The 15,448-nt window shown below is 40.9% G+C and overlaps 1 protein-coding gene across 1 annotated transcript in view; it reads right to left on the bottom strand.

The window, feature by feature from the left end:
* The window catches only part of LOC140145942 (uncharacterized), a 105,874-nt gene that overhangs the window by 36,486 nt on the left and 53,940 nt on the right, over nucleotides 1-15,448 (bottom strand). Inside the window, exon 5 of the mRNA XM_072167681.1 lies at nucleotides 14,813-14,941. Within this exon, the coding sequence (XP_072023782.1) occupies nucleotides 14,813-14,941 (129 nt within the window). The remainder of the gene's footprint in view (nucleotides 1-14,812; nucleotides 14,942-15,448) is intronic.

The following is a 15,448-nucleotide window of genomic DNA, read 5'->3' as shown; positions in this document are numbered from 1 at the left end:
AAAATTTGACTCTAAATGTTGACTGTACCCACCAAGTTTCATGCTCATACGACAGTTTTTAGTAACTTGACCTCAGATGACCCTGGATGACCCCAAAATGACCTTCCAAAATTTTGGCTCTAAATGTTGACTGTACCCACCAAGTTTCATGCCCATATGACAATTATTAGTCATTTGACCTCAGATGACCCCTGGCTGACCCCAAAATGACCTTCAAAAAATTGGCTCTAAATGTTGACTGTACTCACCCAGTTTCATGCCCATACGGCAGTTTTGCTAATTTGACCTCAGATGACCCCTGGATGACCTTGGGTGACCTTGACCCACTGACCAATACAAACTTGTTTTGTCTAGGGTCAAGATGCACCCACCAAGTTTGAGGAACGTGCGACCCCTAGTCTCTGAGAAAATGGTATTTTGCTTGTTACGCATAAATTATGCAAATTAGGTACTTAATTGCCATATTTTGCGCTGAAAATCTAATCAGGTCAAGGACCTCTGGCCACGCTACTTTCCACCAAGTTGCGTCACTGTACCCCATACGGATCTCCAGATAATCTGTTCACAAGGTATTTTGCTTATTACGCACATTACGCATAAATTATGCAAATTAGGTACTTAATTACCATATTTTGCGACGAAAACCTCCTATAATTTGAAGACCCCCAATGACCATCCCTCCACCAACTTGCATCACTGTACATCTTACCAGTTCTGAAAAATTGCACTCGCAAGCTCAGACGGACAGACAGACAGAGACGGACAGACAGACGGACAGACAACCAGGAAAAATAACAATGTTCGATATTGTGTTTGCCAATTTCACCAGACTTGGATTGTTTGTATCCAGCTGATCTGTTCAAAAGTCACTGTACTTCAATGGTTGACGTATTGATCACCAAATCAAGCCCATTGCTGTCACCACCTATTGTTATGTTAGTCTAGTACTAGCTTGCAAAGATCTTATCAAATCTTAAAATAGTGGAGCAATAATGGAAACAACCACAACCTAGGCCACTGTGCCTAGACTTACGCTAGGCATGTCCACATGCAGGGCTTTTTGCTTGAGCAACACAGCTCTTGAGCAAAAGCTTGGGGAATTTTCTGTGTGAACGCTTCCGGTTGCAATTCCAGAGCTGACGTAATCAGGTATTGCAGAAATATCGAGTCGTGTGGACACACACTTGAGGATTGACTTAGGAATTGCAAATCTCAAGAATTTTACAACCGCCTGAATACAACAGTTACTACTATAAGCCCAAATGATCTCATTTCAAATGCCTAGTCCAATAAACTCCATTCAACAATTATGCTCAGTCACCAACATGATTAAACCGCTCGAGTGGGACTCATTGGCAAACAGAAGTAAGACTCGCAGATTAACTATTCTTCAGTAAGCTCGTCTTGGTCACTTATCCCTGCCAACCGGAAAACTCCCACAGCCTGTCCAATGTCAATCACAGCATCTCCATTCAAACGCATACAACTCATTATTATGTCTTGCATCCCAATCTTGCATCCTATCTGTCCGATTAATTTGTGTATCGGTCACCTGGAGCTACAGGGCTTTTTCATATCTGTAGCCTCTTCATAGAGTGCATAGTTCATATACTTTATATGTAAAAGACTCTGTTGGTGTGATTTTTTGTTGTTGTTTATGTGACAAGCCATGACCAAAAATCACATTTTTGACCAAAAATCTCATTTTTGACCAAAAATCACATTTTTGACCCAAAATCACATTTTTGACCAAAAATCAGTTTTGACCAAAAAAAGATTCTGAAGACACATGAACACAGAGGTCTCTGTATCAGCTTGCAGTCCACGATCACCATACATGTAGCGTATAGATATCGTAACACCGCTTGGCGACCCTACTTTTAAGCGGTTACAGAATGTAATCGTAGAAAATTAAAATTGTGATCAAAATCACATTTTGACCAAAAATCGCACTTTTGACCAAAAATTACACTTTTAGCTAAAAATCACTTTTTTGACCAATAATCGCATTTTTGACCAAAAATCATGTTTTTGACCAAAAAAAGATTCTGAAGACATAATAATGATAAAATTGGATGGATAATTTAGCATGATACCTGAATTTATCAGTCTCGCTAGAGTTTTCAAATATCACGCTCGACTTTGTCTCGCATGATATTTGAAAACTCTAGCTCGACCGATAAATTCAGGTATCACACTTAATCCGTCCAATTTTATATCAATATCGGCAAGTAAAGACTTTATGAAGTTCTCATTTTTCCCACAAACCATCTCTAATTGGAACAAGTTACCAGAACACATAACCACCATCGAATCAATACCTCAATTCAAGCAAGCAGTAAGCAATCATCTAAGTCAAGACTAGAAAGCATCCACGCATTACGTCCAACAAGAACAAGAACAAGAGCTTTATCATTGACCTCAGTTCATGAGGTACTAGTTTTTGCACCTACATGTACCACATGCTGAAGTCATTCTACATGTATGAGCATGAGGATCGTGGCCTACTGGAGTTAAAGATCTGCTTGCCAAAGAAGATTGTGGCCTACTGGAGTTAAAGATCTGCTTGCCAAAGAGGATTGTGGCCTACTGGGGTTAAAGATCTGCTTGCCAAAGAAGATTGTGGCCTACTGGGGTTAAAGATCTGCTTGCCAAAGAAGATTGTGGCCTACTGGGGTTAAAGATCTGCTTGCCAAAGAAGATTGTGGCCTACTGGAGTTAAAGATCTGCTTGCCAAAGAGGATTGTGGCCTACTGGAGTTAAAGATCTGCTTGCCAAAGAGGATTGTGGCCTACTGGAGTTAAAGATCTGCTTGCCAAAGAGGATTGTGGCCTACTGGGGTTAAAGATCTGCTTGCCAAAGAGGATTGTGGCCTACTGGGGTTAAAGATCTGCTTGCCAAAGAAGATTGTGGCCTACTGGGGTAAAAGATCTGCTTGCCAAAGAGGATTGTGGCCTACTGGGGTTAAAGATCTGCTTGCCAAAGAGGATTGTGGCCTACTGGGGTTAAAGATCTGCTTGCCAAAGAAGATTGTGGCCTACTGGGGTTAAAGATCTGCTTGCCAAAGAAGATTGTGGCCTACTGGAGTTAAAGATCTGCTTGCCAAAGAGGATTGTGGCCAACTGGGGTTAAAGATCTGCTTGCCAAAGAGGATTGTGGCCAACTGGGGTTAAAGATCTGCTTGCCAAAGAGGATTGTGGCCTACTGGGGTTAAAGATCTGCTTGCCAAAGAGGATTGTGGCCAACTGGGGTTAAAGATCTGCTTGCCAAAGAGGATTGTGGCCAACTGGGGTTAAAGATCTGCTTGCCAAAGAGGATTTTGGCCTACTGGGGTTAAAGATCTGCTTGCCAAAGAGGATTGTGGCCTACTGGGGTTAAAGATCTGCTTGCCAAAGAAGATTGTGGCCTACTGGGGTTAAAGATCTGCTTGCCAAAGAGGATTGTGGCCTACTGGGGTTAAAGATCTGCTTGCCAAAGAAGATTGTGGCCTACTGGGGTTAAAGATCTGCTTGCCAAAGAGGATTGTGGCCTACTGGGGTTAAAGATCTGCTTGCCAAAGAAGATTGTGGCCTACTGGGGTTAAATAACTGCTTGCCAAAGAGGATTGTGGCCTACTGGGGTTAAAGATCTGCTTGCCAAAGAAGATTGTGGCCTACTGGAGTTAAAGATCTGTTGGCCAAAGAGGATTGTGGCCTACTGGGGTTAAAGATCTGCTTGCCAAAGAGGATTGTGGCCTACTGGGGTTAAAGATCTGCTTGCCAAAAAGATTGTGGCCTACTGGGGTAAAAGATCTGCTTGCCAAAGAAGATTGTGGCCTACTGGAGTTAAAGATCTGCTTGCCAAAGAGGATTGTGGCCAACTGGGGTTAAAGATCTGCTTGCCAAAGAGGATTGTGGCCAACTGGGGTTAAAGATCTGCTTGCCAAAGAGGATTGTGGCCAACTGGGGTTAAAGATCTGCTTGCCAAAGAGGATTTTGGCCTACTGGGGTTAAAGATCTGCTTGCCAAAGAGGATTGTGGCCTACTGGGGTTAAAGATCTGCTTGCCAAAGAAGATTGTGGCCTACTGGGGTTAAAGATCTGCTTGCCAAAGAGGATTGTGGCCTACTGGGGTTAAAGATCTGCTTGCCAAAGAAGATTGTGGCCTACTGGGGTTAAAGATCTGCTTGCCAAAGAGGATTGTGGCCTACTGGGGTTAAAGATCTGCTTGCCAAAGAAGATTGTGGCCTACTGGAGTTAAAGATCTGCTTGCCAAAGAGGATTGTGGCCTACTGGAGTTAAAGATCTGCTTGCCAAAGAGGATTGTGGCCTACTGGAGTTAAAGATCTGCTTGCCAAAGAGGATTGTGGCCTACTGGGGTTAAAGATCTGCTTGCCAAAGAGGATTGTGGCCTACTGGAGTTAAAGATCTGCTTGCCAAAGAGGATTGTGGCCTACTGGGGTTAAAGATCTGCTTGCCAAAGAGGATTGTGGCCTACTGGGGTTAGAGATCTGCTTGCCAAAGAGGATTGTGGCCTACTGGAGTTAAAGATCTGCTTGCCAAAGAGGATTGTGGCCTACTGGGGTTAAAGATCTGCTTGCCAAAGAGGATTGTGGCCTACTGGGGTTAAAGATCTGCTTGCCAAAGAGGATTGTGGCCTACTGGGGTTAAAGATCTGCTTGCCAAAGAGGATTGTGGCCTACTGGGGTTAAAGATCTGCTTGCCAAAGAGGATTGTGGCCTACTGGAGTTAAAGATCTGCTTGCCAAAGAGGATCGTGGCCTACTGGAGTTAAAGATCTGCTTGCCAAAGAAGATTGTGGCCTACTGGAGTTAAAGATCTGCTTGCCAAAGAGGATCGTGGCCTACTGGAGTTAAAGATCTGCTTGCCAAAGAGGATTGTGGCCTACTGGAGTTAAAGATCTGCTTGCCAAAGAGGATTGTGGCCTACTGGTGTTAAAGATCTGCTTGCCAAAGAGGATTGTGCCCTACTGGGGTTAAAGATCTGCTTGCCAAAGAAGATTGTGGCCTACTGGGGTTAAAGATCTGCTTGCCAAAGAGGATCGTGGCCTACTGGGGTTAAAGATCTGCTTGCCAAAGAAGATTGTGGCCTACTGGAGTTAAAGATCTGCTTGCCAAAGAGGATTGTGGCCTAGGGTTAAGGGCGTACTACACCCATGTATTGGTTTGATTGGTCTAAAAAAATATTTTTCCATTTATAGCTAGGCGATATATGCACGGATCATGTGAAATAAAAAAGATTATGAAAACACATCGTGAACGTGTAATATTTCACCTATTTGTCTTAAAGTTGACAGGTTGTTAAGAACGCTTATTTTTGTAGCGATCCACGTAGTCTTCTTCACAACCGGTTTCTGCCGTTACTCACACGTATTAGACTCGCTCCCAGTCCTATAATACGTCTATGTCAATCTCCATAGTGATGGGCGATACCAGCTTTTGTTACCGATTGTCGATCCAGAGCAGTCAGGGAGTGGGGCCAAATTTTTAGAAAAAATAAAATAAAATGAAAAAAAGAATGGCCGCGGAGCGCGCTTTGCGCGACGCAGGGGTTGTCTGAATGTTCCCCCCTCAGAAGTAAGAAACTTGTGCAAAATGAAGATCTAATTGAAGCGATCTGGTGGACAATTTTAGCAATTGTTTTAAACATAAATCGCGAAAAGCCCCCTTTCTCTTCTCTTCGGGCCAGTCGGCGCTCCCCTGAATCCGCGCCTGAAATGAGTCGGGATGTGCTTGTTCAGGGATGCGGGTACGTGTGGCTGTAGGCCTACCACATTAACGAACTAAACTTACTCTTCGTGGGATTACTTAATCGTAAACACAAACAACACAGGTGATAATAAAACCAGTATAGCAAACATCACTTTAATCAACTAGATGCAACAAGTTTACAACTTTCTTTTAATTAAAGCCTTAATGTACGATCGTTTTAAATTTTTAGATTTTTTTTTTTTTCTTCCAAAATGATAAAATAGTTAAAAGGCCCATTCAGTGATTTGCTCATCCAGACGATCGTAAAAATCATCAAAATTCAGATTTCGGTACCTTTGTCATATATATGCGGTGCTAAACATAGCCTATGCGAGTGGTTCAGCCGAAAAGACATTTTACACGAATCTGTAATTTAGATAATGATAGTATCTAAATTAGCTGCTGTGTATTTGAATGGGGCTTCAACCAGTGGCGTAGCTGGGATTTTTTTCCAGGGGGGGGGAGGGGGGCCCAAATCCACCAAACAAAAATTTAGCCGCCCCTTCCTCAACAGCCCGAAAAGGTTGACCCAATTTTTTTCCGGTGGTTTGAGAAAGTGAAGAGAGAGAGAGAGAGAAAAAGCAACACATTTTGATATTATATAGTACCATTCTCCCCCCCCTCCTCTCCCTTTTTTTCCTCTCTCTCTCTCCTTTTTCCTCTTTTTCCTTGAGCTAGGGGCGAGGGCCCAAATAGCGCCAGGGGCGGGGCCCAAACAGGCAATTTTGGCAGCTACGCCACTGGCTTCAACTTTGTCAGTACTGCTGGGTTTTTTTTTTGTTTTTTGCCAAATTTGTCATTTCAAAAATACCAAATGACAATTTGAATGTCTTTAATATGCAATCATTATGAAAGTTCCCAATACATTTGGAGGCGAAAAACATTGGAAATTTGCAAAAAAACAACATCATAAACTCCACCTCTATCACTCGAAATATCTCAAGACATATCACGCATGGTATGCGCTGAGTATATCCCATAGACAATCCGGGACAATCCATTGGAATTAAATCACTATACCACACAATTTATTCGCTACCTGAAGTCCCGGGGGGCACTTCAATATGAAATGGATTATAGGTGTAGGGCTGGCACTTTCGCACTATAAGGGGCATTCGGTGAGAGCAAAATGTAAAAAATATGGGGTCATTGGGTGAGAACATGATCTTATTTTTAAATGGAATATTTGGGTGAGAGCCGAAACAGCGCTGCAAAAACCTTGAAAATCGAATTTCTAGTTCTAAATGGCTTCATTTTTCTTTTTTTTTTTCAAAATAAGTAACAAAATCAGTGATAAATGAAAGTTGCTGTTCAAATTGAACTTGTAAGGGTCTTTGGGTGACAGATCAAATGGAAAAATCAGGTGGTGGTCGCATTGCATTCTCTAAATTCAGTAAATTTTCATCTTCAACCGTGTAATTGAATGGGATTATTTTGAAATTTTAAACGATTGAAATATCACAAACAAATAGGCCTATGTTAATAAATAATATAAATACAAGCTAAACCGCTGGGGTTCGATAATGAACCCCACAAAACTAACCAAGTAGCGGTATATAGAAAATGCCATACGGCCGGGCGGTTTCACAAGTTGCCGGCTCGATCATGCCATTCGCCGCCTGGGGAAAATAGGGGGTCTTCGGGTGACAGAGCCTGTGTTTGTAAAAAAATATGGGGTCTTTGGGTGACAGCGATGCTTAAAAACGGGGTTTTATCCAGCCCTACATACGCGTCTCCTCCAAAGTTGCCGAGTGCCCCCCCCCCCCCACGGCGTGAAGTCGAGAATGAAAGATTATAATTTGCTTATAATTATTTGTTTTCAATTTTCGAATATTTTTGTTTTCAATACGTTTTATAATAATACATTTTATTTTTTCTATATTCTGTCAAAAGTAGCCTATCGGTATCGTATGGCGATACCAATTAATCGATCGACCCACAGTACCGATCGGCGGTATCAAAGTGTCAAGTATCGCCCAACCCCAAAATACAAAATTATAATGGCGACCTCCACAAACTCGGAAATATAATCTGGCCGGAATTGTTTCAAGTGAAATTGTCAGGATTGTCTTCTCTGATGTAAGTAAAAATGGTGGCATATTAATTATGCTCCAACATACATTGTGAACGTTCCCACTTTAGTTGATTTTGTGCAACAAGTTGCGACAAATTAACATTTTTGTGCCAAACACATGTACTTGTGATAGCGTTTACATTGTATTCAGTGTTTGTCTTTTACTGAGATGGCGACCCTAAAATCGCCTAAAACTAAAAAACAAGCATTATCTTATCATTAAGATTTTACTGTTTCAAACCTGAAACAGATGTGCTGGCTAGCTGAACACAAATTTTGCATATCATTGTCAACTGGAAGGGGAAAAAGAAGTTTATTTTCTTTAATAATGATAAGTGATGCCAAGCATGTGTTTTCAAAGCTGTGCATAATTAATGCATTTCCAAAAAATATATATTTTGGTACTTTTAGGGTCTGACATTTATGCTTAATTTGTGCGTGTGACTGGTTTCACTGTAGCAATTCTGAAATTTTAGATATACTCCAATTTGTAAAAGTGCCCCCATGTACCGCTTTTGGGCATGTCCCTTTAAAAGCATGTAAGCTACATCGATACCGATGCCACCAATAGAAGGAGAAGATTTGCCCCTTCATTTTGCATACCACTTTGACCAATTCTTTTTTCTCATTTCTTCACAAAATTCAAAAAACCCGCAAAAAAATGCGATGGGTGTAGTACCCCCTTAAAGATCTGCTTGCCAAAGAAGATTGTGCCCTACTGGGGTTAAAGATCTGCTTTAAAGAAGAAGGTATAACGAAAAAAATTGTGATTTTATTCCGCGCCAAAAATGCGTATACTACACTCACCGATCGTATTACAAGTAATACTGCACGGAGCATCGCGTTCTACATGTGTACACATAAGCTGACATCCATGGGACATGTTAGCAAGCACTCGATCAGTGAATTCTGAATAAAACCGGGTATCCCCGGTTTTAATATAAAAAGTTCAATTTTACTACAATTAAAGCACGTCAGGCTTAGTCTTTTACGTGGTCTCTTAGTACACCACTGGGCATTATGCAAAAAGTAGAAACCGAGTAAAAATTGAGGGAGTCGCTGTGAAGCAAATCACACATTATGGCTTTAAGGTGTATGTTGATGTGTCACAATTTGCGGGGTACCTTTTCAGCAATTTTGGTATATCAAAAGTGCCCTTAAGCACCCAATTTGGACAAATTTGGGTGCTTTTGTCATAAACTGGTATGCACAAATCCGACTTGACACATTCCTACACCTCACTGGCGGCCATAGCTGGGGGCTTTTCATCCATTTTACGCGACGCCAGTATCACAGGCATGCAGCGTTTACTGCTTCCATCTTGGATCGCAATCCACACAAGCTAGTTTGGCACGGATGGCCACCAGCTTTGGCCGACTTAATCCTGACTATCAGCTGGCTCGTCGGATTCGTCTATATTGACGAGTTGTAACAACAGCAAAAGGTAGGTATAGAGGAAGGCTGTGTGGCACATACCTGTACAAAATATTTTGAAGACACCCCAAGAATGATACAACCCATGTGGACATGGTACTAGTATATCCTTAGACTCTTTGGCAAGATCCCTGTTTGCTGAAAAGCCATCATTGGTGTAAATTTACCATTGAAGGTAAGGCCAATGTGAATAGCTGTCTGACCCCTATTCCTTGAACAATTTCCCCTATTGTGTTGTATCAGTAGGAGGGCTATGAAAACAAAAGAACTAAGACTCTGTGTTTTCAACCCCATTCCTAAACCAATTGAGACCCATTCTTGCAAAACCAGGAACATTTCACACCATCTTTCTGAGATTTGATCTTAGCTGTAACAATATTATAATCTTTAAAAAAATAGGCGGTTCTTGAACCACGCGATCCCCCTGGCTGGGCGGTCAGTAAACTTGTACCTCAGATGACCTCTGGTGACCCCGAAATGACCTTCCGAAAATTTGGCTTTAAATGTTGACTGTACCCACCAAGTTTCGTGCCCATATGACAGTTTTTACTAATTTGACCTCAGATGACCCCTGTGACCCTGAAATGACCTTCCAAAAATTTGGCTTTAAATGTTGACTGTACCCACCAAGTTTCATGCCCATCCGACAGTTATTACTAATTTGACCTCAGATGACCCCTGGTGACCTCAAAATGACCTTCTAAAAATTTGGCTTTATAAATGTTGACTATACCCACAAAGTTTCATGCCCATACGACAGTTTTTAATAATTTGACCTCAGATGACCCCTGGATGACCTTAGTGACCTTGACCCACTAACCAATACAAACCGGTTCTGTCTCGGGTCAAGATGCACCCACCCACCAAGTTTGAGGAACGTCACGACACCTAGTCTCTGAGAAAATGTCGACCCCTAGTCTCCGACAAAATAGGCGGAAGGCAAAACCTAACCAAAATGGAACATACACATGTATACATTCATATGTACACATTTCTTATACATGAAGTACATGTAGGGGTGTGTACACACCTACATACATATACACATACATACAGAAGGAATACAGTATCGCAATATCCCCCTCATGGCTAAAGCCAGGGGATAATGACACCTAATCTGTTTTATATGTATATCACATGCTTCACTTTGTGCAATTCTGCAGGGCTTACAAATGCTAAATCAGAAGTTGGCAAGTAAAGTATCCCCGCTTTTAGAAAAGAAAATTGCTCAGACTCCACTCTCCCAGAGAGTGAAGCGTCATGGCATGGGGTCCAGGGGCCTGTTTTATAGGGCCCGTTTTTTTTCATGCGGTCAAGCGCCACTTGACTTGAGTCGATGCGCCACAAGTGGCGCGCACATCGCCATTGAGAATCCCCATGCTAAATTATGTCTTCAGTGACATTTTACATTGATACTGTGTAGAAATTCTGAGAATATTTTCTGAGTTACGAAATAATTGCAAATGGCCACAACCCGAATTAGTTGAAAATTACTCATTACAGCAGTTTTGGCTTATTTGGGCCAAGGCAGTTCAAATTAGAGCCCATGCATGTCATTACCCCTCCGGTTTTCAGACACCGCTGAACCACACAATCAAGCAGTTTCAACCAAACGTGGCAGTTTGTGTTACTTCATAATGTTCTTTGGGCCCCTGTGATACACATTTTTGCTTCTAGAAACTCCAAATTTGGAATCAAAATATATTTAGGCGATGGGCCTCAATGCGAGGTAGAATGTTTTGCAACAGACCACTAACATTTAATAATCATCTGTTATACCTGGCAGTTAAATAAGTATAACTGTATGTTATTTAAAAGGAATAAACTAAATTTTACAGACCATTCACCAACAGCCAAAGTCCCTGTGCTTTGTATGCTGAGAATTCTCCCAAATTGTTCATATCTGACAAAATCACGCCAGCATTGCATGCTTTCTCGTTAAATATGTTATAGAGCATTATGTGTTTTCGTGTTCTTGCAAAAGACCACATAAAAATATGTGGTATTTATATACGATTGGCACAGATGATGCTGGGACTTTGCCAGTTGGTGATTAGTCGGTGTGCAGCATTCCACAGCCAAGCTGCCACTTACTGCAGCTACAATAAAGCTCCCACTGAAGGAGGGATTCCCCAGCCAAGCTCGGGAATGCTGCAAACTAGTATAAGGGCATGGGCCCTCAGCTTATGTTTAGATGCCTTTTTCTCAAATAGAATGTCTGCCAACATATATTCCCAGCTTTGTGAGAATGGGACACTATTGTATTGTGTCCGGTAGGAGGGATATAAAAACAAAAGAACTAAGACTGGTTATATAAGAGGCGGCGATGAAAGATGTAGCGCTGAATTAATGCCTTCAAATCTAGGTAAAAGGTGAGTAGGTTATGTCTACAAGTCACAGCCGCTTATTTTGCTACTTCAAAGATGTTGACAACAGGGTCTATAATGGCAAGGTTGTGTGCAAAACTGGGTTAAAATAGAACATGTTATTGGAAGAGGTAATACTAGTATTGTTGGAATGTCATTTTTGGAGGATATGCATGCATGATATTTTGCAAAGTAGGTACTCTGAAATGGGCTGGAGACATGACCTGGCTTAATCTACCTTAATGGAGTGTGAATTTCAAATGGGGTTCACTGAATGGCTGACTCCATTTGAAATATACACCATTTGTGTGGGAGATTACGGTCATCTCTCCATAGGTGTATGGATTTCAACTGGAATCAGGAATAGTCCCAATGTAGCCAGGAATTATTTTGAATGGCAGATTTTTTGGGATTGTAGTTCTTACACCGCCTTCATAGCGAGTCTGTCACTTTCTCAACATTGAATCAAGACGGTAGCCATTTGTACACCTGGTTGGGGAAAGGCAATAGGGGGGAAGAGCCATTCCAAAATGCACAACACATTGACGCCATGAGGATTCAAACCCATGACCTAAGGCTACTTCATGATTACGAGTTATTAAACCGCTGCGCCACCATGCCTCTGTACACTGGACCAATGGCTTAACATCCCCTCCGACAGATGCAGTACTCACATGGTTCATTAACCCAAATGTGGAGGAGAACAGAAGTTTGAATTTAATTGACAAATTAAATTTTAACTTTTCCCCGGCCAAGTCACTATCACAGCAAGTTGCTGCTGCTCATGCACCAAAGCTCTCAAGAGCAGCAACCACTTTCACTCTTCTGACAAGGCAGGCAGATATGAATGCTGCGCACAAAGCACTGTAAGCACAGTCATCATTAGTCAACATGTGGAGTGCTGTTTACACTCAGAGGCAAAGCCAATATGAAGTGATAGAGAATTGTCAAGGAGAACTTTAAATCTCTCCATGCAGGTATCGACTGTGGATGACAAGTTTCATTGTTTTTATCCAAAAAAAAAATTTAAAAATTAAAAAAATTCAGAATTGCAAAGTTTCATGACCATATTTGGAATCAGCATGAAAAATGCAATAAAATCAGTACAAACAAACCTAGTATTGGTTCAGTGCTTAAGATAACGCTTGAAATTTTGAGAAAATTTAAATTTTTACTTTTTTGTGTTAAAGCCTACATGTATGGCCAGAAGCCAGAGCTTTAAATTATTCTCACATTGAACTAGTGGATTAATAGCGAAGCAACTAGGTTTAATCTTAAGTACAGAAAGACAGCTGGAAGTGTAAGTGGAACAATTTGGGTAAATGAGTTGCTTGTAGAACTAAATAAATTTCCACCTTTTACGTTTATTATTGTTGGCAACATTACGAGTTACAAACAAGTATAAAACTTCATTACGGTAAACTAGGAAAAAAATTGTGTTAATGTTGCAGAAAACAATGCTATACAACAGGCACTGAAACCTGATTTTGATATTGGCAATACAATAGAATGTGTAGGAATCAGACCGAAAATCACGTCTACAAAAACATCATGGGAACGCGCCGCAGGGCTCTGAACGCTTTAAGACCTTCACCTGTCTGGTTTTAGCGTCACAATAGTTTCATTTTTATGCCCTTTATGTCCTTTGACTTACTATTTGTAGGCACGTACTGCCTACAAAGCATTTATGGCCTACAAATCTGGTCCAATATGCTAATAGATCTATATCTATAGGCCTATACATGTAAGTGTTATTCAGATGTTTTTACCTCATGGGTTATATATAGCTCCAAAACTTGGTGCCACATACAATACCAAAGATGAATTTTATTACAGACCCTATCGAATAAACTCATCCAGAACGGTATTGAAATGGCAGACATGCTGGTTCTAAGTTCTAAGTGACAGAAGGACAGGTCTCTAGTTCAAATCCACAACCATTCATACTTATCACCTGTTGTATTATATTATCATGCTAATTGCTCCATGGTACCTTATGGAGGGCAGAATTCTATTTAAACGATGATGAGTGATGTAGTATTCAATCGGGTCTACACATCATGGTGTCTACTAAAATGACCGATTCATCATTCATTCAAGCTATTCTGAGTGCAAAATTCATTCATTTGAATGCTGATAAAATGTACTATTATTTTGGCACAGAACAATTCAACCTTTGCCTCATTGATCTACTTTTTATTATGGTACCGCCTATGTTATATGAGACAATAAATGAACAACAAAGGCTAAAACAATACCTTATTATTCTGTAGCTCACCTGAGAGCGTTACTGACTGTTATTGGTCAATTTGTAAACATTAATTACTCGATGAGGAAGGGAAAGTGGCCTACTGAATTGAACTCAGGACCTTCAACATCAAAGGCTTTGATGCGCATCACAGTGTCAACACCCTGTATTACAAATATTTTTTCCATACAGCTCAATACTCCGTTGAAATCAATAGTCTATTATTGACACAGATAAAGAAAGTTTACATATGCATTGTGTTATAGTACTTGCACCTGGAACTTAACTGAATCATAATGGGCTAAACGTGTTCCTTTATACCTATAAAGTATAATTGTAATTCTCAAAATTAAATTTATCACAATTTTTACTTTGGATTTCAAAATCTTTACTTTTAAAATGCAGTAAAAGATATCCACAGCAAGCTGCAAGGCCCCGCTAATTAGTGTATTGCTTTTCGGTGAGTGTACTGGAAACAAAACCCTGGTTTTACCTGAAAACAAATCGATTTTCTTGTAATAGAAACATCATATGGGGTACTAGAGCATGCACAAATCGTAATAATGTGTAGAATATAGAAACTTGCTCGGCCTATCTCGAACAAAATTGCGATGCGTAGCTGTTGAAAAACGAGAGGATTCGCTGTACTATCACAGCAATTTTTGACACGAAGATATAGGGATGATGACGATGTGCGCATGGTCCTGGGTTCAAATCCCAGTGGTGGCAACTTGCTGGGGTATTGACTTGAATTTAACTGGCAACATCTGTACATTAAATTAAGACTTCCCCTCTACTCATGGTACATTTAGAATTGGGTAAATGCACCATGAGAGTCCTCTGTCTTTTGGAGGGGATATTAAGCCGGCCTACTTGCCAACAGAACCTATTAGCCCACCCAAATTACAGACATCCTTCTTTCATAATGTACACTAGTGCTCACCTGAGAGTTATTGGCTGTGATTGGTCTACTTGCAACAGAACTAATTCTCAGCATATCTTGCTGCCATTGCCACAATAAACTGCGTCTGCCAAACACATCCCGTCCAAACCATAGGCATTTCTTGGTTTCCTGCAAGTACAATGTATAGAATAAGCCATGATTAAAGGGGGATTCAGAGATCTGTCAACCCCACACACTTTTTTGTTTAATTTTTAAATATATCTAATACTGTGGCTAAAATTTGCAACTCACTTTGCTACATTACGTCCGATACCACCAGACTGCATCAGGTATCAAGATGATGGTGTGATGTCAGCCAATATAATCAGGGTTCAAATTCGGCTGTATTGCATAGCAGTTTGCTCCGCATTTTAAAGCAACTGCTACCCAATTTTGCATTTGTATAGCACTTATTATAGTGCTTTAGTTTATGAAAATATCCCGATTATGATGAATTAGCCAAAAAACTGCTACGCAAAATTTTTAAACGAATTCGACCCCTGAATATGGGGAGCTGCACAGATAATTGGTGGATGTTACAATCTAAGTGCGGATAGGTCTGCGCCTGAGGTTCGGCTGCAACTGGCCTAGATGATGCGATCTGATTGTGATGATTCACCATGGCAGCGAAATTAC

Source organism: Amphiura filiformis, chromosome 2, assembly GCF_039555335.1.
Source record: "Amphiura filiformis chromosome 2, Afil_fr2py, whole genome shotgun sequence".
Taxonomy (NCBI): Eukaryota; Metazoa; Echinodermata; class Ophiuroidea; order Amphilepidida; family Amphiuridae; genus Amphiura; species Amphiura filiformis.
The sequence above is the reverse complement of the archived record's forward strand: the minus strand, read 5'-3'. Positions and strand labels throughout refer to the sequence as shown.